A 27434-nucleotide genomic window follows, 5' to 3' on the forward strand; every position below is an offset into this window, starting at 1 on the left:
TCTGACCACTATTATTATTAAATGTTTATACTGTGGTAGTGCTCAGAGGCCCCAAACAGAACTGGGGCCCCATTTTGCTAGGCACAAGCAGAGAATGAAAGAGCTAGCTATGCTCTGAATATCCCAATAGTAATAGCCAAGTGCAGCGCAGCACTTCCAAACATATTTATTTTTATGTTGTGGTTTGTTCCAGGATGTAACAGGAATGATCTCTGTTACTTACTTACAATAAACAGCTCTTCAGAATGATTAAACACCTCCTCTTCACTTCAGCTGTTAATCATTCTCACCAGACATTTATTGCTTTATATGCAATAGAGATTATCCCTTGATTAAGATAATATTAAACTGCAGTATACTATCAACTTTTAAAGATTGGGAACAGTGCTGGCTCCTACAAAGACAAGGCAAATGCTTTCATGTTGTACCCGATTGTGCGGATTTTTTCTTCAAACAATGACAGACCACTAGTATGCTACCACTAAAGATCCTTTGTGGTAGAGATTGGTGTTAGTTGATAAAAAAAATATTATTTATATTAAAAATAAGGAAGTGTGGTATGAAATGACTGAAAATAAGTGACTGAAAATGAATGAAATAAGCCTTATCTGCATGGAGTTGGATCATGGATTAATTTGGCCCATCACATATTGATAATACAATAATAATTAGCATGTTTCATCCATGTCTCCCAGGGCTTTACAAAGATGGGAATCATTCTCCGTACTTTGCTGATGGGGAAAATGGAGACCCAGAGAGGTGAAGTGACTTGCCCAAGGTAATATTACAACAGTTCAGTTGTCAAGTATGAAACAGGAAAATCTAAACATATAAACACAAGAGCCTTTTCCCAAATATAAAAAAGTTCTTTGAAAAACCATAAATCTTGCTGTTCATAGGACTGCAGGTAGCATTCAAATGGTAGCATGGTGCTGTACAGAGTATGGAAATATCAAATATTTTCAAAACACATATACAATTATTAATGATCTACATAGTTTATATGAAACCAGTTTTATCAGACCTCACTGGAACAAAATGGTATTGTATATTGAAGCTGGGGATTCTGATAGTCTTCTACCAAACAGACCATCATTAGGAGTTGACAGTACAGTAGTCAGTACAGTAGTAATATTTACCATTGACAAGGTGATTTTCCTTTAAAGTCAGGTTCCTCTTTTAAAACACGTTCCTTGTTGGCATGTGTGCCACTGGTGAGCAAATTCTAAAGAAAATTCTTAAACTCCATTCTTCTAGCAGTCTGCTCAGCCTATGGACAGCCAGTAAGTGCTGCTATTAGACAGACAAGGAAACGGGCACAGCTCCACTCAGATAATCTCTACACTGAGATTCCCTACCTCTTTTGTCATTTTTTTCTAGCACTTTGGACATTTTATGCGTATCTAATTTACCATGTGTTAGGTTCTCTGATCAATAATCAAGCATTCTTGTCACCTGACAAATGGAAAGAGGAAGAAAAAGGGCAAATGCTCCTCGCAGTCTTTTCCTTGGCTTGCCTTCTCTGATATTATTTATTTTGCCTCTTCGCTTTGCAAATAGCTAAAGTCTTCAAGCCAGGGCTAAGCCCAGTCCTTTTGTGCCCTGCAGCCATTGCTGTATCTTTAAGAGAAAACTGATTCTCTGGAATGCTGTGCGTGCACATACCTATCTGAGCTCTATGGCCCACACCTGCCTAACAGGTAAACCAGATCCTCAGTGCTGGGCCTCAGCAGCAACATTCCAGCTAGGCAAGCTATTACTCTCTAATTGTTACCTGTCAAACAGGTAAACTAAGCTCTTGGGCCAAGGCCAAACAAGTGTATATTCCCACGAAATCCTAAACCTGCAAACCTTTGACCTTTTCACAGTCCCACAGATGACTTTAACCAGGACTGACTTAAAATACGATTATCTCTTTGGCTGGCAGCAAGAGAGTAGCATTTTCAGCCATTTTTACTGTGACAAAGCTTTCCTGCACATGTTAATACCTGCACTAGTGCCCAGGATTACCACAACACGGCAGAGGAACAATCAGCCCAATAAAATCATAATAACCAATGGCTCTGAAGCCTCCTGCATCGCTTCATCTGTGTGGTGGCTTTTCAGTGATCTCAGCAATAAGATAGGTTTCAGAGTAGCAGCCATGTTAGTCTGTATCCGCAAAAAGAACAGGAGTACTTGTGGCACCTTAGAGACTAACAAATTTATTTCGGCATCTGAAGAAATGAGCTGTAGCCCACGAAAGCTCATGCTGAAATAAATTTGTTAGTCTCTAAGGTGCCACCAGCAATAAGATGTTGATCTCAAAACTGGTTTGATGACTTTGTGATGCTAATATATAAAGCTTCCTGAGCCTGAACAAGTTAGTGTACAAAGCAGCCCAGAGCCATTTTGAAGAGCTGGAACTGGCACTTCCTGATCATTTGTTACACTCTGCAGAGCAAGTCTGAACTGGAACAGGATTAACTTGCTTACAAGGAGAGGGTAGTGCAGTATCCAGTCACTCTTATCCAGCTTGTCCATATCAGTTATCACCATTGCTCCCCTCTACATTTTATGAAAAGGCAAGGAAGTGCCAACTAGGGAAAATGGCTCAGGCCCAGTTACATCAGCAAACATAGCTGAGGTTTTTTTGGGCTGATTTTTGTGTGGGGGGGGTGGGGTGGGAAATTGATGATTTATGTGGTGAGATGAGGTTTGTTTGTACTCCTACAAGTCTGCCTGGTGCTTTTGCTGAGCGGTGAGGGATTTGAATGACTCTTTGTAGGGTTAGGAAGTCAGAAGAGATCCTGAAGTCTACAGGTGAGCTACCAGGGACCATAGGGTTTAGCAGAGCTTTGGATCATGAGTGGACTCCTCCTGTGAACCCCTCACAGACTCCTACAGAGTTTATAACCACTCGAAAAATCATGCAGTGTTATCATACCACATTAATACTTCAGAAATGTAGACACAACATTGTGATAGGTTGGATGTCCTGCAAGGTGATGAAGGGGTTAACCAACTTTCTGTAAAGGGAGAGACAGCCCTACCACAGCCTCAGGGCTGTTGGCAAGCTGTCAATCATAGAGGGAGGAGCAGACAGCTGGACCTCCTTAAGGGGCATATAAAAATATACTTGGAGAGGCTCTTGCCTTGTTAAGGGTGTATCTTCCTCACGACGTGGACCTTGATGGCAGAGGAGCTGTTGTAAGGGCTCAGTAGGATGCAGCAAAGGACAGGAATTTAGACTCATGGTAGTAAATAACTCTGAGGCCATGTCTACATCTAAAATTTTGCAGCGCTGGTTGTTACAGCTGTATTAGTACAGCTGTATAGGGCCAGCGCTGCAGAGTGGCCACACTTACAGCAACCAGCGCTGCAAGTGGTGTTAGATGTGGCCACACTGCAGCGCTGTTGGGCGGCTTCAAGGGGGGTTCCGGGAATGCGAGAGCAAACCGGGAAAGGAGACCAGCTTCGCCGCGGTTTGCTCTCGCGTTCCCGGAGCCACCCTGCAAACCGCAGGGAAGGAGAACCGCTTGCTCGGGGTTCCGGGAACGAGAGAGCAAACCTGGAAAGGAGACCCGCTTCGCCGCGGTTTGCTCTCGCGTTCCCGGAGCCACCCAGCAAACCGCAGGGAAGGAGACCTGCTTGCTCGGGGTTCCGGGAACGAGAGAGCAAACCGGGAAAGGAGACCCGCTTCGCCGCGGTTTGCTCTCGCGTTCCCGGAGCCACCCAGCAAACCGCAGGGAAGGAGACCTGCTTGCTCGGGGTTCCGGGAACGAGAGAGCAAACCGGGAAAGGAGACCAGCTTCGCCGCGGTTTGCTCTCGCGTTCCCGGAGCCACCCTGCAAACCGCAGGGAAGGAGACCTGCTTGCTCGGGGTTCCGGGAACGAGAGAGCAAACCGGGAAAGGAGACCAGCTTTGCCGCGGTTTGCTCTCGCGTTCCCCGAACCCCCCTGCAAACCGCAGGGAAGGAGACCTGCTTGCTCGGGGTTCCGGGAACGCGAGAGCAAACCGGGAAAGGAGACCAGCTTGATTACCAGAGGCTTCCTCCTTCCACGGAGGTCAAGAAAAGCGCTGGTAAGTGTCTACACCCTCTACACCCGAGACAAAACGGGAGTACGGCCAGCGCTGCAAACAGGGAGTTGCAGCGCTGGTGATGCCCTGCAGATGTGTACACCTTCAAAGTTGCAGCGCTGTAACTCCCTCACCAGCGCTGCAACTTTCTGATGTAGACAAGCCCTGAGACTGTGGCCTCTTCTTAAGGGAGGCTGTTAATCCAGTAGGCTCAGGCTGGCTGTTGGGAGTTCAGGACCAGTCCAGTCACAGCTACAGCAAAGGATGTGCAAACAAATCTATGTTTTAGCCTTAAAAATCAACAACGAACATCTGAGTAATTCTTGACAACACCTCTTTTAAAAAGCTTGGTCTGCACTACCAACCTATATTGGTACAACTACACCATTATACTGACCTAACCACCAGAATAGACAGCGCCGTATGGATGGGAGGACTTCTCCCATCCACATAACTACTGCCTCTCACGAAGGTGGATTAACTACCAACCAGAGAAGCTCTTCTGTTGGCGTAGGCAGTGTTTTCTCTAAGCATGACAATGGCACAGCTGCACTTCTGCAGCACTATAAGGGTAGACAAGCTCTAAGGAAACATGCAGGTAAAAATCTTTTAAGATGGATTGAAGGCTGTTAATGTATCAACTACAACACACTTTATTTCATTTATAGGCTGGGCTCATTGAATGCACTGAGGGCACCTTGCATTCCCCCCCCACAAGCTCCCTCCCTGAATGCTACCCTCTTATCCCCTCTATTTCAGGGGCTCTGTGGGTTCTCTCTTCCCCCCTCCCCTTCTCATTTTTTTCTGTTTTGGGCAGAGAAGTATTTCAGGGTGTCAGCATTTTAAACTACATTGGGAGGCTCAGCAGAGCCAGGATTTTTTGGGGGGTGAGGAGGGTGTAGTATTGTTATGCTGAAAGGTGCTAAAGGCTGCCATCAGCAGTTCTTTGATCTACAGATAATTACCAAGGTACTTGAGGCTGATGGCTGTGCTAAGCAGATGCCAGGGGCTCTGTGTGTCAGTTTTCCTCTTGTCTTTTTTAGCAATTGTCACCATAATCAATACAGTTCTGGACACCCATGCCTAGACAGAACATTCTCTGAAATCTTGGAATTGATCAGATGAAATGTTCAGAAGTTGTATTGCAGACAGACAAATGCCATTGAGTTGAGTCTCAGACCTCACTTTTGCTTGGCTAGTTACTTAGCAAAAGTAACCCTAAAAGAACATTGTAGTTTAAACAAATAAAATACTGGACAGTAAGGAAACTGATGCAAAGTTAAGGTTAGAATTCCTAAAAATGTAGGAAAGTATGAAAACAGTGTGTAAGTACCCAAATAATATCCGCTCTGACCCCAAGCCCTCTTCTGCTTGGCAAACGGGCAGCAGAACCCTTTCTCAGCACATAAAGTTAGGGTGAGCAGACAGCAAATGTGAAAAATTGGGACAGGGGAGTAATAGGAGCCTATATAAGAAAAAGACCCCAAAATCGAGACTGTCCTATAAAATCAGGACATCTGGTCACCCTACATAAAGTTCATAGCTCTTATAAAATTCCATACAAAAACTGTTCAAACACAGGGAGGTACCTTAACAAGCTCCATTCAACTGAATGTTCCTCTTTACCTTTCCCACTTCATAATCAGCATACTTGGTCATTAGATATTATCTGCCTCCAGTTCTCTGTCAGGCTCCTAATCTTACAGTTTGCAGTGTTTCATCCCCTTTCACCATGGAAGACATTGTCAATCACTAAATTGACCAAGTCTTATCTGTTTCTCCAGATTCCTTTACTGATGCCCAACACCATAGTGTCTGAGCAACTTTGTTGCATCTGAGGCCAGTAGTAATATTTCAGGTCAATATTTCTATTTAGCATGAAATGCGAGACATTTCCAAAAGAAGTTTAATGCAGAACTTGCAAAGGGTGCCAATTTCAAGCAAACATTTTATGAAAATTGACACATTCATTATTAATACACGTCTCATTTACTGCATAATGGTCATTTTTAAAAATATTCTTAACAGTGGCTTTAAACATCTTTCTTGGTCAATCTAATACTGAAAAGCTGAGGAATAAAAGGCTATACTACATCAGACCTCACAAAAACAATCTAATGGTAGAGAATGAAAGATACTTGTGGAATCAAATACTGTGAGACAATGTCTCTTCCATAAAACTATTTTTCATCTTATTCAGGGCCGCCCAGAGCAGGGGGCAAGTGGGGCAGTTTTCCCCAGGGCTCATGCAGGGGCCCCCATGAGAGTTTTTCAGGGACCCTGGAGAGAGGTTCTTCACTCACTCCGGGGGTCCCGGAAAACTCTCGCGTGGCCCGGGCCCCCGGAGTCTCTTCCGCTCTGGGTCTTCAGCGGCGGGAAGGACCCCCCACCGCTGCGGAAGGACCCCCCGCCTCCGAATTACCGCCAAAGCAGGACCTGCCGCCAAAGTGCTGGGTCTTCTGCGGTAATTCGGCGGCGGGGAGACCTCCACCGCGGGTCTTCGAGGCACTTCGGCGGTGGGTTCTGGAGTGGAAGGACCCCTCCCCACTGATATACAGCTGAAGTAGGGCCCCCCCGCTGCCAAAGAATCCAGGCCCTCTGAATCCTCTGGGCGGCCCTGATCTTATTTAGGGTCCTGGCTATTGCCAGATTATCCAGTGGTTTTTTGTTTGTTTGTTTGTTTGCACATACCGAGTACTCCGTGTGGTGGTGGTGTTCTTTAAGCATGAGCACTCTAACATTTTAATCCTGCTATGCTGACATAGTACGTTTTTACCAATAGAGATTTAGTCACCTAAATCCTGCACAGGGCTAGAGAGTCACCTAAATCCTGCACAGGGCTTTAAGTATGGTTTATTTTTTCATACTAGTAAACTTTGGTTTGCTTCCTTGATGTGCAGATGTAAGAACACAGGGTTCTGTGCATCAAAACATGAATATTCTACACATACAGCATGGTGTCGTGTATATGAGTTTCTCCTGTGGTGAGCACCCTCAATTCCTAGAGCTTCTGACAGCAGCATCTTACAGGATCAGGTTGCTGTTCCTTGCACAGTGATTAAAGAGGAGTTTTATGTGGGCAGTTGAGAGCACACACCCATTGTTTTCCCAAATTTATGTTCCCAGCACAATGGTTCCTCAGGATGATCAACAACTCTTGACTCAACAAATCTAGCTAATGGTAGATGTTTTCATTACACAAATGAACTGAAACCTATTTCCTACAAACTATGCTATGAGAATTAAATTACTGATGTGATTTCCAAATAAGAGAAATAATCTGAAAACCAAACAAACCTTTAGTTCTTAACTGATACTGGAAAAAGAAGAATAAATACACTAGTACGGCCACCTCCCTGCATTGAAGGGCATTACTCATGTTTATGAAAGTAATGTGTTTTAACTTGAATTTTGGAAAATAACCTTAATCAACTAGCTGATGACTTGGACAAATGAAACCTAGTCAAAATTTTATCTGATGGGATGTTGCTTAATAGTTATGTGTTGTAATAATGGTGAAACCACTTAAGCACAGAGGCAGATATAGGCTTAAAAGGGAGTTCAGTACTTCTAATAAAACATTGAAAGGTTTTGAACCAAATTCAGCCCCGTAAGGAGGCATCACTATTGACTTCAGCAGAGTTGTGGCAAGACTATTTTCTCTCTCTCCATTTATTTATGTATGTATCTTTCAATCAATGATTAATACTAAAAAGGTGCTTGTGGCAGTGGGTTACTATCTCTCCATGTGAATGCTGCTTCCTCGGTCTCCTTTATCAGTATGTTAATATAGCCCTCTAGCTGAGCCCAGAGGGGGTAAGTTTTTTTTCATTTAACAGTTCTGAAATGACCTGGAAGTTTCTAGGCCGGCCTAAGTTTTAGATGTGGTGTGGCAAATATGGAAAAATTCTCCAAGTGCCAACTCTTGACTTTTCAAAACCAGACTTTTTCCAATTTCTTTCTCTCTCTCAGGCCATGTCTACATCTAAAATTTTGCAGCGCTGGTTGTTACAGCTGTATTAGTACAGCTGTATAGGGCCAGCGCTGCAGAGTGGCCACACTTACAGCAACCAGCGCTGCAAGTGGTGTTAGATGTGGCCACACTGCAGCGCTGTTGGGCGGCTTCAAGGGGGGTTCCGGGAACGCGAGAGCAAACCGGGAAAGGCGACCAGCTTCGCCGCGGTTTGCTCTCGCGTTCCCGGAGCCACCCAGCAAACCGCAGGGAAGGAGACCTGCTTGCTCGGGGTTCCGGGAACGAGAGAGCAAACCGGGGAAGGAGACCAGCTTCGCCGCGGTTTGCTCTCGCGTTCCCGGAGCCACCCAGCAAACCGCAGGGAAGGAGACCTGCTTGCTCGGGGTTCCGGGAACGAGAGAGCAAACCGGGGAAGGAGACCAGCTTCGCCGCGGTTTGCTCTCGCGTTCCCGGAGCCACCCTGCAAACCGCAGGGAAGGAGACCTGCTTGCTCGGGGTTCCGGGAACGAGAGAGCAAACCGGGGAAGGAGACCAGCTTCGCCGCGGTTTGCTCTCGCGTACCCGGAGCCACCCAGCAAACCGCAGGGAAGGAGACCTGCTTGCTCGGGGTTCCGGGAACGAGAGAGCAAACTGGGGAAGGAGACCAGCTTCGCCGCGGTTTGCTCTCGCGTTCCCGGAGCCACCCAGCAAACCGCAGGGAAGGAGACCTGCTTGCTCGGGGTTCCGGGAACGAGAGAGCAAACCGGGAAAGGAGACCAGCTTCGCCGCGGTTTGCTCTCGCGTTCCCGGAGCCACCCTGCAAACCGCAGGGAAGGAGACCTGCTTGCTCGGGGTTCGGGGAACGCGAGAGCAAACCGGGAAAGGAGACCAGCTTGATTACCAGAGGCTTCCTCCTTCCACGGAGGTCAAGAAAAGCACTGGTAAGTGTCTACATTGGATTACCAGCGCTGGATCACCAGCGCTGGATCCTCTACACCCGAGACAAAACAGGAGTACGGCCAGCGCTGCAAACAGGGAGTTGCAGCGCTGGTGATGCCCTGCAGATGTGTACACCTTCAAAGTTGCAGCGCTGTAACTCCCTCACCAGCGCTGCAACTTTCTGATGTAGACAAGCCCTCAGTGACTATAAGTTGCATGTATTTAGTTTTTGTTGTCAGGGTGCTGTACCAGATATTTCAGGCAGCTTGGTTTAAGGTATTGATTTTAACCTAAGAAATCCCATGCAAAACTGCAGCAGTAAAGATTAATGGAGGCTCTTGAGCTGAAGCCCCATTATCTTAACCTGGAGAGGGCTGATGTTCTCCAGGAAGGAGCTTTGACTTTGACTTTGTATCTCGTTTTGCTTTTTGTCTCTAAGCTTGGATTTGTTTGGTGGGCCTTTTGGAAAGCCCACCATTTTCCTCAGGCATGTAGGGAGAATTTGGGTTGATGGGCAAGAGTTATGGGGGGAAGTGGGTTGACCTAATGGTTGCATTATTTTGATCATTGGGAAGGCTGACTCTATTACTGCAGGATTCACAGGCCTCTGTTGCTGATTGTGAATTTTGCACCGAATATTGTGTTTACTTGTTTGACGTGCCTAGAGCACTAGGGCTTGTCTACACAGCACGGCAAAGCACTCTAAAGTGGTATGATTTGTAGAGCACTAATGCATAGCATCTAAACTGCTCTGCATAGACACTGCTAGAGTGTGCTAAAAGGTACCTATCACATTAATGTTCAGGACTACATTAATCTGAACCAGGAATCTTTTAGAGCGCACCAGCAGGGTCTAATTAATTCTGTGTCCCCCAACATCAATTCTGCTCTGCTGTCCCCTTAACCTCTGCATCTGCTCCTCCTGCAGCTCCTGGGAGTCTTCACCCACACTCAGGCCTGGGTGAGCAGCTGCAGTGGGGTCCTCGTATCCACTTTCCCATCTAAGTTCTTTCTGCTCCCTCCCCTACCCAAAAAGTTCTCTCTGCTCCTGTCAATGATTGAGTCGTAGGTGGCTTGACCTAGTGGTTGGAGAAAGAGTCCAGTCTCCCACTTAAAGCTGGATTCAGGTGGGGCAGATCCAGGAGCGAAGCTAAGGATCAATGCCATGTCAGAAACCAACACCTAAACTGAAGGTTAACCAGAGTTGCAGTCAGAATGTGTAACTAGCAGAGGGTCGAAGCTGGGGGGTGGGGCAAGTATGGGCTGGAGATAGCAGAGGCTAGAGATAGCAGAGGCAGAGACAGGATCAAGTGCAGCTGTGGTCTAGGAATCCACTGAACAGCCACTGGACTGCTGCTGTTACCGGAAATAAGTATCAGTCATCTGACTCCGTCAACCAATCAGCTGGCACCGCCAATCGGAGAGCTGTTATTAGAGTTCATTAGGTTGCCAGGAGACTGGCTGTGCTGCAGGCTGGCCCCTGGCAGCTCCTCAGTGGGGGAAGGAGAACTCTGTCTGCCACCTGCAGAAAACCTGATTGGCTGCTCTTTCCCAGGACGCAGGCAAGTAAGGAAGGCAGCCAATCAGAGGAGGTGTTTCCCCCACCACCCCCAAGGCAGGGTTGAAATTTGCAAGAGGGTTGGAGCTTCTTGGGTTGTGATAAGACTCACTCCAGTCCAAGCCAATACTGTGTTATTCACAAAAAACTCGCAAGAGTTGACGACACTGAGAAATTGATGTTTCACTTCCAAATATTTAAAATGCAGGTGATTTCCTCCCTGTGAATTAAAAAACTTCCAAAATGAATCAAATTAAGTGATTAAAATTCTTGATGGTTTCATTTTGATGTAGTGTTTTTTGTTTGTTTTTTGGTTTTTTTGGTCTTTAAAAGGCAAAGGGATGGGGAGAAATATACAATTATTCAGATTTAAAGAACAATCCTCATGCACTGAAATAATAAAGCAAAAGGATTTTGCAAATGTTATCCAGAGTAGTTCAGAACAATAGCTTAGTGTCCAATGATACATGCACTTTTACCACAAGCAGTGACGTTGGAGACAATGAGACTAAAGCATAGCCAACTCCTGCATTGTTATCACAAGTTTCACAATAATTGGTGCTTTTCCTAAAGCCCCAGCTACTGGATTCATGTGACTTTTGAGAATCTCAGCTTTTTTTTTTCTTTTTCCATTTTTGAAGTTTGACGGGCTATACAAGCCCCACACTGGCAAGGAGGGGGTTAATGAGGGCCTGTGCAGTGCACCCAATTGGCCCTGCCCCATTACACCTGTAGTAGAAGTCAGATGTGGAGAGGGGAGTTAAAAGGAGGAGACCAAGCTCAGTCTGGGGCTGACCAGAAAGAACAGAGCTCTTCAGCCAAGAGTCAAAGGGTACGTCTACACTACAGGGTAATTTCGATTTAACTTAAACCGGTTTTATAAAACAGATATTATAAAGTCGATTGCACGCGTCCACACTAGGCACATTAATTCAGCGGTGTGCGTCCATGGTCCGAGGCTAGCATCGATTTCCGGAGTGTTGCACTGTGGGTAGCTATTCCGTAGCTATCCCACAGTTCCCGCAGTCTCCCCTGCCCCTTGGAATTCTGGGTTGAGATTCCAGTGCCTGATGGGGCAAAAATCATTGTCGCGGGTGGTTCTGGGTACTGCCTCAGCCCTCCCTTCCTGAAAGCAGCAGACAACCATTTTGCGCCTTTTTTTCCTGGCTGAACTGAAAGCAAACGCCATAGCACAGCAAGCATGGACCCTGCTCAGATCAATAGCGCAATCGTGGACGTTGTAAACACCTCGCGCATTCTCGTGCAGTCTATGATGAACCATGAACTGCAAAGGCAGGCGAGGAGGAGGCAGCTACGGCAACGCGGCGACGAGAGTGATGAGGACATGGACACTGATTTCTCCTTAACTGCGGGCCCCCGAGCTTTGGAGCTTCTGCTGGTAATGGGGGAGGTTCTACCCATTGAACTCCGATTTTGGGCCCAGGAAACAAGCACAGACTGGTGGGACCGCATAGTTTTGCAGGTGTGGGACGATTCGCGGTGGCTGCGAAACTTTCGCATGCGTAAGAGCACTTTCTTTGAACTTTGTAACTTGCTTTCCCCTGCCCTGAAACGCCATAATACCATGATGAAAGCAGCCCTCACAGTGGAGAAGCGAGTGGCAATAGCCCTCTGGAAGCTTGCAATGCCAGACAGCTACTGGTCAGTCGGGAATCAATTTGCAGTGGGAAAATCTACTGTGGGGGCTGCTGTGTTGCAAGTAGCCAAAGCAATCATTAAGCTGCTGCTACAAAAGGTTGTGACTCTGGGAAACGTGCAGGTCATAGTGGATGGCTTTGCTGCAATGGGATTCTCTAACTGTGGGGGGGCGATAGATGGAACCCATATCTCTATCTTGGCACTGGAGCACCAGGGCACCCAGTACATAAACCGCAAGGGGTACTTTTCAATGGTGCTGCAAGCACTGGTGGATCACAAGGGACGTTTCACCAACATCCACATGGGATGGCCAGGAAGGGTTCATGACGCTCGCGTCTTCAGAAGCACTGTTCTGTTGAACGGCTGCAGCAAGGGACTTACTTCCCGGACCAGAAAATAACAGTTGGGGATGTTGAAATGCCTGTCGTTATCCTGGGGGACCCAGCCTACCCCTTGATGCCATGGCTCAGGAAGCCATACACAGGCAGCCTGGACAGTGGTCAGGAGCTGTTCAACTACAGGCTGAGCAAGTGCAGGATGGTGGTAGAATGTGCATTTGGCCTTTAAAGGCTCACTGGTGAACATAACTCACTTGCTCAGACCTCAGCCAAACCAATGACCCCTTTGTTATTGCTGCTTGCTGTGTGCTCCACAATCTCTGTGAAAGTAAGGGGAAGACCTTTATGGCGGGATGGGAGGCTGAGGCAAATCACCTAGCTGCTGATTACGCGCAGCCAGACACCAGGGCGATTAGAAGAGCTCACCAGGAAGCGGTGCGCATCAGAGAAGCCTTGAAAATGAGTTTCATCACGGGCCAGGGTACGGTGTGACTGCTGTGTTTGTTTCCCCTTCACGAACCTCCCTCCCTTTATTGACTCCTCCTGTAAGCAACCCACTCTCCCCCTTCGATTACAGCTTGCTTATGGAAATAAAGTCACTATCATTTAAAAAGCATGTATTCTTTATTAAAAGTCATTCCCTGTAAGCAACCCACCCTCCCCCTTCGTTCAAAAAGCATGTAATTATAAAAAGAGGAAGAGAATTAACAAGGTATCTCGGGAGTGGCTTGGGAGGAGGATAGGAGGGAAGGAAAAGGCCATTAAGCACATTTCAATGTAATGATAGCCTTTTGGTTGGACTGTCCACGGGAGTGGAGTGGGCTGGTGCACAAAGCCTTCCCCCACGCGTTCTTACACATCTGGGTGAGGAAGACATGGAACATAGTGAGTAATGAGGGTGGTTAAACATGGGCTGGAGCGGCACTCTGTAACCCCGCTGCTCCTCCTGAAGATCCACCAGACGTCGGAGGATGTCAGTTTGATCACGCAGCAGCTCCAGCGTTGCATCCCGTCACCGCTGATCTTCCTGCCTACACCTCTGATCTTCCTGCTGCCACCTCTCATCTCGAGCATCTGTCCTATCCTCACATTCACTGGCATCTTTCCTGTACTTTGCTACCACGTCCTTCCACTCCCTCAGATGAGCTCTTTCATTGCGGGTTACTTCCATGATTTCTGAGAACATTTCATCTCGCGTCCTCTTCTTTCTCCGCCTTATCTGAGCTATCCTTGGGGATGGAGTAGGGATGCTTGAAAAATGTGCATCTGCATGAGTGGGGGAAAATAGGGAGAGAAGGATTATAAAAGATACATTTTACAGAACAATGGTTATACTCTTTCACAGTGAACAACACTATTCACCTTACATAGCACATGTGATTTCACTACAAGGTCACATTTGGAATCTTTTAATATTGAGTGCCTGCGGCTCTAGTGTTACAGATCAACATAGACGCAGGTCCGGGCATCACAATTCAGCTTGCATGCTGTCATGGTAAGGCATACCTTCTACCTTTGCTGCTTCTTTCCTGTTAACAAGGAGCAGCAGACGCCAACCCCTCCCCACCCCCCAATCCAATTCTCTAGAATTGCTCTACCCCTCCCCCCACCGCATGGCTGGTATCATGGAAGATCACTGCTAATCACCCCCCTTTCTCCCCCCCCCCACCGCGTGGCTGGTAGCTGGGAAGATTCCTGCTGGCCAAACGCTAAAAAGCTCAGCGCTATCCTTTCTCCCCTCCCCCATCTCTCTGTCCCCTTACTTAAATTCCTTAATTTCAACCAGGTTACCATGAACGATATCACTCTGCTGAGGATAACAGAGCGAGATAAAGAACAGATGTTTCTTGAATACCTGCAATCACGGGGACCATACGCAGCTAGGCTTTGTCATGCAATGATACCTGATTACTTGCTACATGCATGGCGTGGTAAAGTGTCCTACCATGGTGGACGGAACAAGGCTGCCTTGCCCAGAAACCTTCTGCAAAGGCTTTTGGAGTACCTCCAGGAGAGCTTCATGGAGCTGTCCCTGGAGAATTTCTGCTCTATCCCCAGACATGTTAACAAACTTTTCCAGTAACTTTACTGGCTGCTAATGCATCCAAAGCCCTCATGGCAAATCAATCATTAAAAAAACACTTGCTTTTAAACCATGTTTTATATTTACAAAGGTACACTCACCAGAGGTCGCTTCCATGGCTTCACTATCTGGGCTAGTGGCTTGGGAGGGCTGGGAGGGTAATTCCGTCTGGGTCACAAAAAGCTCCTGGCTGCTGGGGAGAATGGAGTGCTGTGTGCTCTCTGCAAGCTCTTCCTCCTCTTCCTCTTCCTAATCTTCCCCCTCCGCTGAATCCTCATCCATGGTTGAGATTATAACCCCCACCTTGGAATCCATGGACAAGGGGGGGTAGTGGTGGCGCAGCCCCCTAAAATTGTATGCAGCTCAGCATAGAAGCGGCATGTTTTTGGCCCTGACCCTGATCTTCCCTTTGCTGCTTTGGTTTTCTGGTAGGCTTGTCTGAGCTCCTTCACTTTCACTCTGCACTGCACTGAGTCCCTGCTGTGGCCTCTCTCTATCATGGTCCTGGAAATTTTTTCAAAAGTTTTTTCATTCCGTCTTTTGGAACGCAGTTCTGTTAGCACTGAATCCTCTCCCCATATAGCGATCAGATCCAGTACCTCTCGTGCGGTCCATGCGGGTGCTCTTTTTCTATTCTCAGGAGATTGCATTGTTACCTGTGCTGATGAGCTCTGCGTGGTCACCTGTGCTGATGAGAGCTCCACGCTGGCCAAACAGGAAATGCAATTCAAAAGTTTGCGGGGCTTTTCCTGTATACCTGGCCAGTGCATTAGAGTTCAGATTCCTGTCCAGAGCGGCCAGTGGTGCACTGTGGGATACCGCCCGGAGGCCAATAACTTCGATTTGCGGCCACACTAACCTTAAATCGATGTTAATATCGATTTTAGCGTTACTCCTCTCGTCGGGGAGGAGTACAGAAATCAATTTAAAGAGCCCTTTTAAATCGATATAAAGTGCATTGTAGTGTGGACGGGTACAGCGTTAAATCGATTTAATGCTGTTAAAATCGGTTTAACTGCGTAGTGTGGACCAGGCCTAAGAGAGCTGGCTGCGTGGATGAACTTGCGGATGGGATGACTCAGCCCAGGAAGGCTGGCTAAATGAACAGGCTGCATGAAGGCAAGCCCTAAGTAGAAGGGTGCGGTCCTGCCAAAAGATGATTCTGGTTTTCAGTTCGCAGCATCTCTTTATCTTTGGACTTTTGATACCTTGGGAAGGATGGATCTAAACCATGCCTTAGCTGGAGGTAGGGTGACTAGATGTCCCGATTTTATAGGGACAGTCCTGATTTTTTGGGTCTTTTTCTTATATAGGCTCCTATTACCCTCCATCCCGTCCCAATTTTTCACATTTGCTGTCAGGTCACCCTAGCTGGAGGGCTATCGCACCACTATACTTGTCCCATGAGAAGGAGCGCAGCAGCCACTGTTGGAGACCTCATGTACCTTCCTGGACTGAGTGTCTTATTGGACCACAAGACAGCACCATGGAGGAAGGCCCTGTCACAGTAAATTTCTAACTCTCATGATTTTCTAGGGAAGCTTTAAAATGACACCTAGAGGCTCTAATACCAGAAGCCAAATAACTTCCCAATATTTTTTTTCAAATCTCATGATTTGGGGGCGGGGAGGTGGTGGTGCCTGGGTCTGGCGACATTTGGGCTGCTCGCAGTAGTATGCCCCATGTTCAGTAATGTTTGCAGGACTGGCTGTCATGCTCGTGTCACTTGGGTAGTGCTCAGTGTTTTCTGTGCCTTGCACTCTTGAATCTAGCATATGTTTTGAGGTGCCTCCTGTCCATATTTTGCATGTGCTCTTCCTGTGCTACGAACTTGGTGTGGAAAAAATGGAAACAGGAATAACAAGACTCGTGAATTTGCAGAAAGACAGCTTGCACTTGTTGTTCATACTGGAGGGCCTTTAACGTGGTGTTTAATTATACTGCTCATTGTTCTGGGAGTTTGGTTCTGTAATGCTGTGTAAATAGTCACATTCCCACTCTCACTTTCTGTTGCCAAATATCATTGTTTAATTGCTTGAAGCAATGGTAACAGTTGATCACATGGGACTGCTCTGATTATTTTCAGTTTGCCATAGGTGGGGATTGGGAGGAGCGCACTTCAACTGTCAGTCACTAATTAGCCACTAATCCCATACAGTGAAATTCCCACACATGGCAAAGACATCATTTGGTGACCCTCCCAATTAGCATTATAATACCCCAAGGTTTTGAACAGTTTGTGTACATTTATCCTTCTCTTTAAATTGCATAGGCTGCCATAGATTAAACCAATTTAATACTATACACAAGCCTATTGTCTGGCAGCTGTTAGCCTAAATCACCCTCTCCCTGGTACTAGCTAATGGTTAGAAGCTAACTTATGTTAAAAGTGGGTATAATTTGAATTTGCTTGTAATCTACTGGTATTGCTATAAAACTGGAATTAAATTTACCATCAAAAGGGACAGCTTTTGCCCTTCCTCTCTAGGCATGTAGGAGCTAATGGGCAGTGGAGTTAGTGCAGTTCTGCTGTGAGGGTGAGCATGCAACAGGAGGAAGGGAGGAAAGGACAACCTGTGAGGCCCCCAGTCTCCATAGGAGCTGAATACATGGCGGCAGCGGGAGCTGAGGCAGTGGCGAGAACATGAGCACTGGATAAGAGCCTACATGAATCCATGGGGCTGAAGTACTCTTCTGAAAAGGGAAACAGTGGCTGGGAAGCCTTTCACAGCCCTGAACATTCAGTTACCTTCCAATGAGGCCAGAACTCACCTGCAGACTGACCTATGCACAGGGCCAGGTGTTTGACTCTATGGGTCTTGATCCATAGTCCATGGATGCGAATGGAAAAATTCTCATTGACTACCACAGGCTTTGGATCAGGCCCTAAGAACAAGTGGTGTAAAGAGAAGAAATTGCAAGCTCTTCAGAGGGCTTGGATAGTCTCTTTGTGTTTGTACAGCACCTGACACAACAGAATGCTGACCCTGATTGGGGCACAACGCCAGTACAGATGTTCAGTCTTCATGTTTCTAATTCCTGGGAAGTCAGCAGGGATTGGTTATGTCACTGTATCCAGTCTTTAGGCTGTTAAAAGCATTTACTTATGTGTTCAGCAATGTGTAGGAGAGAGCAAAGGGAAATAATCTGAAAGTGCCTCAAAGAATTCCCCCTGGTCTTACTAGGTGTGAGGCGGAACAAAGTAATGCACTGAATAAAAAAAGGCTACACCACATTCATACATGGAAATTCCAAGAACTAGCCCCAGCTGTGGTCTAAATGATGAACAGCTAGGTACAATGTCACTTATTTCATAAGTTCTCCCCTGAGCTAAAGGAGGTTGCAGATCCATTATGAGATATAGCCAATGAAGTAGAGGCCAACATTCCAGAGGTGTCCAGGTCCTTACCTATCAATTCCCAGATTCACAAAGCAACCTTGCACTGTCCATCCCTCGCTGCTACCAACATTAGCAATGCCGCTGGGCCAGAAGCCATGCTACCATTGGCTAATGACCCATGACTGATGGCATTTAACTGCTGTACCATCTATCCCTGTCTAAATTCATTTCCAATCTACACAGCTCCTAGAGAGCTTTGCCATTTTTGTTGCCAGAAAACTATAATCAACAGAGGCCAACAGCTGCTAACTTCTGAACCCTAGCATCTTGTTAAACTGGTTCTTTGCTGCAATTTTGAGCAAAGGCTGCTCAAGCACTTTAAAGTATTGTCTTAAAGATCATTTCTCTCCCTCATGCTTTGATTGCTTGTTTACAATTAAGTAATCTAAACGTGTGACATCCCAGCAGAGCAGCCTCTTCTGTTGGTCTTGTATGCAATGAGAATTTTCAGAAATGTTTCTACCTTTGGTGTAGCACCCATGCTTGCTAAAGTTGGGAAGCTTTAGAACCCAAAGAGAATAGTGTAGAGCAAGTGTAAGCATTTCTACCGTCATATCACCTAGTGAGCAGGGCTAGATGTTGCAGTGGAATAACACCTGCCTCCCTCTGACATGCTTTCACCAATGCTAGACCTTCTGTGCCATAATTTCTAACTTCATCAGTGAAGATGCAATTCTAGAGTGACCTAAAATGCCATGCTCCTTAATTGTACTGTATATAATCTTCTAGCCATTGTGCTTTCTGCATGTACGTTCCTTATAGGTCAGTGAGAATGGCCATACTTACCCGCTGCTTAATTAATATTGAATTTTAGTCCCACAGTCTTGCCCTTGGATATATATCCACAGATCCTGCTGACTTCAGCGGGTCTATCTGTTCTAGAGAATTGCACTGAGCATGTGCACTTAAAACGGTGTTGGCAACACTTGTGCCGTTACAACAACTTCTGTAAGTGGAACATGAAATGTCCAGTAAGCAGGAGTTTCCAAAGGCTCTAGCAATGCTGGTTTTCTCTTAAATAGATTGACCTGAACTGAGCCCACATGTCTCCAAGTGAAGAATTTGGCCCTATAAATCCTATAATTAATTTGCTTTATTGTACAACTTAGACTTTTTTTCTGAACAAAAGACATCTTAGCTGTACTGTCAGATCTAGTTAGTGCTTGATGTTTGCCCTAGTTCAAGTCATCATGTTAAAGTTACAGGCACAGCACATTTGCATTATACAGACCCTTAACAAAACTGGTTTAAAGTATTCACTGGAAATATCTGAAGGGACCTTATTTTGGTTTCAGCTTAAAATGCTGAGTTTCAAATGCACTCACAGATAATGGAACGACATTGATATTGCAAGAATTCTTTGTTCTTCTGCAACCACTTCCACCATCATGGGCAACATACTTGCTGTTAGTCTAAGCATCAAGGCCAAGCACTGATTGAGAATGGTGCCTGAACTACTCTTCCACCCCTAGAGCTGGTCTCTCCAGGGAAGGGTTGAGGGCCGTTGCTGATCATGCTGGATCTGTATGCAATACCCAGCCAAACGTTTACATGGGTAAAGTCAGTTACTCCAGTGGGACTACCTAAACGCTCTGCTGAAGTGGGGCAAGAGTGCTCAGCACCTTGCAGCACCAAGCACTGTAAGAGGAAGATCTCGGTCCATAAGCTTTTCATGGCGGCAACAGTCTGTTACTATGAGCGTGTACAGGGCCAGTGAGGTCTTGAGTGGCCCTATAATAATAGAAAATGTTTCTGGGTTGTGGTTACAAGACCTCAGTCTGTCAATCTAGCATCCTTCATGAGCAGAGTTTATTAAAAGAAAGTATGCATCCATGTACACTAGTTCACACATGAACAGCACTGACAAAGCACTTATTTTCACGGTCCCACCCAAACTGCTCTTAACTACCTTTTAAAGACTTTAGCTCAGATCTGCTTCCTTCCCCGGACCTGAAGAAGAACTCTATGTAGCCTGAAAGCTTGTACTTTCCACATACAGAAGTTGATCCAATAAAATGTATTACCTCATCCATCTTGTCTCTCTCAGATCCTGGAATCAACGTGGCTACAACAACATTGCAACACTGAAAACAACTTAACTATGTTTTCAGTATACAGGGTGGTGATTTGTCCTCAGAATGACAGCAGTGCTGGGTTTGCAAGTTAGTTTGTGGTAAAATAGAAACACACTAATTTCGTGCACCTTCAAGGCTATTGCTGATGTGTGGGAGCGAGAGAAAGAAGTGGCAAAGAAATTGAAATGTAAATCTTACTGCTTTACACCTCACAACCATATGCATTAGATAAACAAACAGCCATCTCCACCTACTTTGTTTTTCTAGCCAAACAAAGGCAGGCAAATCTTTAGAATGTCTGTATATCTTGGAGCCACATGAAACTAACTTCTTCAGTAAAATGTACTTTCAATTCACTTGGTGAAAAGAAAATGCTTCCATAGAGGTGGAAAAGAGAAAAACAAACAAGGAACAAGTAAAATGAAGCAGAAAGAGAAAAAATACAGGCATTGTAAATAAACACGTTTATCTGGTGATGTTTGCTTTCCATGCTGGAATAAAGGAAGCAAAATCTCCAATACAGCCCTCATTTGTTTACAAAGTGTCTCAAGGCATTATACAGTATAAAGAATTTGCAGAGCTCAAACTGCCTGAAAGGCCTGAGAAAATATAGATACCTCATCTATCTCTTAAACACTGGAACCAAGGAAACAGATGTAATGTCATTACACAGTATATTCCATAGCTTCGAAGCAGGTAACAAAGGCTCTGGTACCCACTATTTACAAACTTTGTTACAGAACAGTTAATAAGCTTGTGCCAGTTTATGCAGTATAGGAACATAGGGGTTCAGCTAGATAAGCATCTGGTCTTGCAAAAGGATAAATAAGGCACAAAGCTACTCCATGCTGCCTGTCCTGGTATCAGCCTGCTTTCAACACAACGGGCCTGATTCTTGGATCTGGGCATTCTGTGATCATTGCAGGACATAGGAGCTGGAGGAAGGTGGCAAAGTGGCTGTTAGGCCTTGGCTACACTTGGAGGTGTGCAGCGCTGGGAGTTACCGCTGTCTTCGTACAGCTTTGTAGGGACAGCGCTGCAGTGTGGCCACACTGACAGCTACCAGTGCTGCAGTGTGGCCACATTTGCAGCATTTGCAGCGCTGTTGGGAATGGTGCATTGTGGGCAGCTATCCCACAGAGCACCTCATCCCATTTTGGTGCCATGAGTTGTGGGAAGGGGACGGAAGGGTGCAGGTCATTCCGCTTCCTATCCCAACACCCCGTGGTGCATCGCTTCACATCCCAGCAGTCACTGTTTTTCCGTCCACGTTTGGTGCCATTGTGAGTCTCTGTGCAGCACCATTTCTGTGGGAAATGGAGCCCGAGCTGCTGAGGACTTTGCTGATGAGTGTCGCCAGCACATCATGTTTGGCAGTTGAGCTATTCCTTCAGCTCCAAAGTGACAGTGAGGAGTCCGACGATATCGAGTCGCCTGACATGTATGACACTAAATTGCTTGTGGCAGTAACGGAAATGCTCAGCACCGTGGAACGCCGCTTTTGGGCTCGGGAAACAAGCACTGAGTGGTGGGATCACATTGTCATGGAAGTCTGGGATGACGAGCAGTGGCCGCAGAACTTTCAGATGAGAAAAGCCACTTTGAAGGAACTGTGTGAGGAGCTCGTCCCCACCCTGCGGCGCAAGGACACGAGATTGAGAGCTGCCCTGCCAGTGGAGAAGCAGGTGGCTATTGCAATCCGGAAGCTGGCAACTCCAGACAGCTACCGATCGGTCGCGAACCAGTTTGGAGTGGGAAAGTCGACCGTTGGAATTGTGTTGATTCAAGTTTGCAGGGCCATTAATCGCATCCTGCTAAGAAGAACCATGACTCTGGGGAACGTGCAGGACATTCTGGATGGCTTTGCACAAATGGGTTTCCCTAACTGTGGAGGGGCGATAGATGGGACGCATATTCCTATTCTGGCACAACCCCACCTAGCATCCGAGTACATTAATCGGAAGAGGTATTTCTCTATGGTTCTCCAGGCGCTTGTGGATCACCGTGGGTGTTTCATTGACATTTACACAGGCTGGCCTGGAAAGGTGCACAATGCACACATCTTTCAGAACAGTGGCCTGTTCAGGAAGCTGCAGGCCGGGACTTTTTTCCCAGACCGGAAGATCACAACAGGGGACATTGAAATGCCCATTGTGATCCTTGGAGACCGTGCTTACCCATTAATGCCTTGGCTCATGAAACCGTATACAGGGAAGCTTGACAGGAGCAAGGACCGGTTCAACTACAGGCTGAGCCGGTGCCGAATGACTGTGTAGTGTGCTTTTGGCCGTTTAAAAGAGCGCTGGCGATCTCTTTATGGGAAGCTAGACTTGGGGGAAAGCAGCATCCCTGCGGTTATATCCGCGTGCTGTACCCTCCATAATATTTGTGAAGGGAAGGTTGAAACATTCAGTCAGGAATGGACCTCTGAGGTTCAACGCATAGAGGCTAAATTTGCACAGCCAGAGAGCAGGGCTACTAGAGAGCCACAGCACAGGGCTACAAGGATTAGGGATGCCTTGAGGGAGGAATTTGAGGCTGAAAGCCAACAGTAATGTTTGGTGCCTTGCACGGGAGTGAAGTGCAGTGGTTACAATGATTTGCAGTGCCTGTTTTTTCCTTGGGGTACAGTATCTTTCACTTTCTGCAATAATCAAAACTGTTTTAAAAGCCAAGAAATCATTTATTGAAAAGAAAGTAAGTAAAAGGGCAGGGGGGTAGGGTGCTGAACTGTACAGTCAGAGGTTTGAATATGTCCTGCCTGGAGTGCTGTGCAATGATTACTGCACTTCAGGATGAAAATGCTGCATGGTGATGGGGGTTGAATGCAGACACGTACAGGTGTTGGGGGCAGCTGGTGGTGGTAAGAACCTGGATGCTAGAGAAGGGGGTTTTGAGCTGATATTGGGTAACAAGGGAGAGAGCTTTGGGACGGGGGGTGGGCGGCATGGTAGCGCTCTGCCTGCATGGCTACGAGTGACTGGATACAGTCCGTTTGGCGCGCCAGGAGGCTTACCAGCTGCTTCATGCTTTTCTTCTTAGCCAATGCCTTTCTCCTACTTTCTCTTTCCCTCCAGTGCTGCATTTTTTCTCTCCAGTCCTGCAGCTTCTTACTCTCTCTGGCAGACTGATTCATAACTGCTTTCACCATATCTTCTTTGCTTTTTCGTGGTTTTTTCCTCAGGTTTTGTAGCCTTTCAGCAGTCTATGATTCGGCCAGTCGAGTAGTAGTCGTCGTCAAGGACATTGTTATTAGAAAGACAAAAATTGAAACATTTAACAGAGAGGCAGCACTGTGTATAATCACAGTGAAGGATTTTACAGTCTCATTTTAGCATACTTTCCACATACCAAACAGAGCACAGAGAGCCCACAGCAGCGAAGACATGGTGAGGAAGGGGGAATGAGTGCAGGAGTTAATTAATCCTGGAAGCTATCTCGCTGCTGCAGGTCACCTGGGAAGGGGGACTGATTGGTTCAGGGCTGCACTGGGGTTTCTGTGCATTGGGGAAAGCAGAGAGCTGCGGGGGGATCTGCACTGAACACTATCCCTACATTTTCCACAGGAGTTAATCCTGGAAGATATCTCACTGCTGCGGGTCACCTGGGAAGAGCAGGAGGGTCTTCTACAGCAATGCGGATTCCACCCTGGCCCCTATGCAGCTTGCCTGTGTGCAGCAATGGTCCCTCCACCCCTCGCGGCACAGTGGCGCGGACGCGTTAGCCTGACTGGGACAAGGACCACAGTGGCTCTCCCTATAAACTTGCGCAAGCGCATTGCCCACGCTCTGGCAGAAACTTTTGAAGAGATTACCGAGGCCGATTACCGCAGCGTGATAGACCACATCAGTGGGCTATTCCACATCTAGGCATGCATGCATGCAGCCATAATCCCCCCCCAAACATTTCCATCACAAAAAAAAAAGCTGCTAACTGGGAATCCGCTCCTCTGCTTCTTCTTCACTAACAAGTTCCAGCTGCTGCGACTGGCTAGCTTCCTCCTGGGTTGAGAAGAGCTCCTGGCTGCATGCCTCCTGGGACTCCGGGGTGTCTCCCCCCACCCCAGTACCCTCACTCTCAGTTTCCTTCCCCCCCTCCACCTCCCTCTCCTCTCCCCGCTCTGAACTGTCCATCGTGGTCATTGGATTGGCAGTGGGGTCACCCCCAAGTATCGCGTCCAGCTCCTTATAAAAACGGCAGGTCGTGGAGGCAGCACCTGAGCGGCGGTTTCCCTCGCGGGCTTTGCAATAGGCACCCCGCAGCTCCTTCACTTTAACTCTGCAATGCACTGCATCCTGGTCATGGCCCCTTTCCAGCATGGCCCTTGAGATCTGCCCATAGGTATCATAATTCCTACGGCTGGACAGCAGCTGTGACTGCACAGCTTCCTCCCCCGCAAACACTGATGAGGTCCATCAACTCGCCATTGCTCCATGCTGGGGCTCGTTTGGTGCGTGGAGGCATGGTCACTGATTGATTGCACTCCACACCTGGCTGAGCAAACAGGAAGCGGATTTTTAAAATTCCTGAGGCCAGGGCAGTAGAGTGTGAACTGATGAGCAGAGTGGCTGAACAGGTATTCTGGGATACCTCCTAATACCCTGGAGGCCGATTACAGCGCTTTTGGTGGCCACACTTGCGGAGTAGTGCTGCATCACCAGTGCTGCAATCATCATACCTGAGGCAGAGCAGGAGTATGGCCAGCGCCGCAGCCAGGGAGATGCAGCGCTGTATGTGCCTTGCCAGTGTGGACGGTGAGTAAGTTGCAGCGCTGGTGGTGGTTTTACAGCGCTGCAACTCTCCAGTGTAGCCAAGCCCTTAGGGAACCATTTGAGAATCTAATAGTTTCTTCACTGCAAACCAAGGGATAACTAAAATTACTTCCAATATAAGAAGTAAAATCTCCTTGTGTGTGCTCTGTGTGCGTATCATATAAACACACACTATTACCTAGATTCTGAGTCAGCTGGGACAGGCATCCGAGTCTGTCACTGCAGGGGATCCTGAGCTGGGGGCTTTCTGAATCAGTGGTACTGAGTGCTCTTAAAGCTAATGAGCATTAAAAAACAAAACAACAGACAATAACCTGGAACTGATAAGCAGCCCTGAGGAAGACTGAAGGTTATCTCAGCAGGCACTGATGGTCCAGTGCACTCAGTCTGGCTTGTTAAGCAGATTTATTTCACTTTTAACCCAGGAAAAATTGTTTATATGCTCTCTTCCTAGAAACTCCCTGTCTGAATAAACAGAAATAGAAAATGGCAACTGATGATATTATGCACATGTCAAACTGATATAAAAACAAAACTTACATAGAAACTCAGATGTGGGCTATTGACCTTGCTATAGGACTAGGAGCCAAGGCCTCTGGAGTTCTCCTCTGGCTCTAACTCCCTTTAGCATTCAACAAGTCATTTAATTCTCCTGCCTCAGTCTCCCTGAAGTAAAATAACAGTTACCTACTTCACACAGCTGTTGTGAGGACTTACCGAGTAACATTATAAAGTCCTCTGAAGATTATAAATGCAGTCGGTCTTAACATTCCTTGAAAGTTGCTATTCTATTTATAAAAATGCCATTTCCTAATTTTTTTTCTGTATTAACACTAAAGTGCTCTCTGCCATCTACTTGATTAAAATATTATTGTTAATTGTCAAGCATCATTTTCTATACTTTTCATAGTATTGATTTACATTGATAGTTGGGGCTAATTCCAGTGCAATTAAAACTTTATTTGCTGATTTCAACTGTACTGAATGAAAAGCTTTTTTTCCTGAGACTCTTTGGACTGAGTTTACTATGGTTTCTGAAGTGTGGAGAAGGTAAACAGGCTTTGTTTAGAATCCATTCTTCCTGTTAATCTACTGAATGGAAAGACTGCAGAGTGCTGGGAAGTGTTCGGAATAAAACAATTTGAGCAGGTATATCTATTACTTTTAGGACAATAAAGTAGAGCAAAAAGAGATCCTGAGAAAACATACTGAACAGTTTTTGAATAATTTATAATTTCAAAATGGTTATTCTATATCTGTATTTTCTAAAACTCACAGAAGCTTTACAATTCTTGCAAAATGGTTGAAAATTCAGTCAGAGGCCCAATCCTGTACTGAGCAGTGTCAAAGCCCTGTGAAAGTCCAGGGATCCACCTGCACAGAACTCACTGCAGAATTGAGATATTAGAGTGCACTGTGACCTGGATTATGTTGAGTATAGAACCAAGAAAAAACACTGCTTTCATTTATACAACTGAAGGAATTCTTTGGCATTATTTGGAAATTTTGGAAAAGGAGACTGAAATTAAACTAATAATGGCAAATTTAAAAAAAAAAAACTATGAATTTTTCCTGTCATTAACAAAAAATTGAGGTTCAAATTTTAGTGTCGCCTCCTTCTGAGGGTCAACAAAGGCCTGTCACACACTAAACAAATAATAGCATTTTATGTGTTTCCCCAAGACAGCAAAAACTAAGATCTCAGATGAAGTTACTCCATGAACTTGAAGATTCTCCCCATGATGATTTAGAAAGATTCCCACAGAATTGTATGGAAGCTGGATCAAGCCATAAAACTGATGTCTTGATAGCATTTTCTTATTCACTTCCCACTCTTGCCCATTTATTCTTCAGATTGCACTACCAACTGCCATATTTACTATAAATTCCTGGAAATTAGAGACTAAGTTCTTGGGAATTGACTTCCAATATTTAAAAAAAACCCAAAAACCAAGAAGTAAATGATGTGTTGGGGAGGAAAGGGGGAAAAGAAAGTGCTATGTGTCTTGTAAAAAGAAAATCACCTGAGCTTACTGGAACTCTCAGAGGGCAAACTGTGGGCCAGATCTCCAGCTAGTATAAACTGGCAGAGCTCCACTGAAGTCAGTTGGGGATCAGGTCCTACATATATTTAGAATAAAATAAAGAAATTGAAAGAAACAATCAAATAAGGTTTCAGCAGGGAGAAGTTTGCTACAGAAGATGACTACAAAGGAGAGCCTATGGAAGGACTTAACAATAAGTGCTACATGTCACAAAATTAGTAGGCAGGTAACTTATTGTGAGTGCCCACAGTCTGATCAACAACTGACAATGACTAAGCAGTACACAAGTGAAAATAGAAGGTAATCCTTTCAAACTAAGAGGAGGGTTGTCAAACATTTGCCGTCTCACTGAACTTCTTTATAGCATTGTTTTTATCTAAATATAAACTTTTAACACCCTTTATCTCACAGACTTCTTTTAGTAGTTTTCAGAAAACCAATTTTAGGTACTTACCCCAATTAAACCCTACTCACTCACTCACTCACTCATGCCTGTCACCCCAGTCGGGGCATGGACCACCAACAACAGATCTCCAGAGTCCTCTATCCTGGG

General features: G+C 46.1%; 1 protein-coding gene across 4 annotated transcripts in view; it reads left to right on the plus strand.

Moving 5' to 3' along the window:
• The window catches only part of GRHL2 (grainyhead like transcription factor 2), a 144363-nt gene that overhangs the window by 487 nt on the left and 116442 nt on the right, over positions 1 to 27434 (plus strand). For all 4 annotated transcript variants that reach the window (XM_030553601.1, XM_030553602.1, XM_030553604.1 and 1 more), the window contains exon 2: positions 696 to 778. In XM_030553601.1, coding sequence (XP_030409461.1) covers positions 696 to 778 — 83 coding nt within the window. The remainder of the gene's footprint in view (positions 1 to 695; positions 779 to 27434) is intronic.

This window comes from Gopherus evgoodei, chromosome 2, assembly GCF_007399415.2.
Source record: "Gopherus evgoodei ecotype Sinaloan lineage chromosome 2, rGopEvg1_v1.p, whole genome shotgun sequence".
NCBI classification, from domain to species: Eukaryota; Metazoa; Chordata; order Testudines; family Testudinidae; genus Gopherus; species Gopherus evgoodei.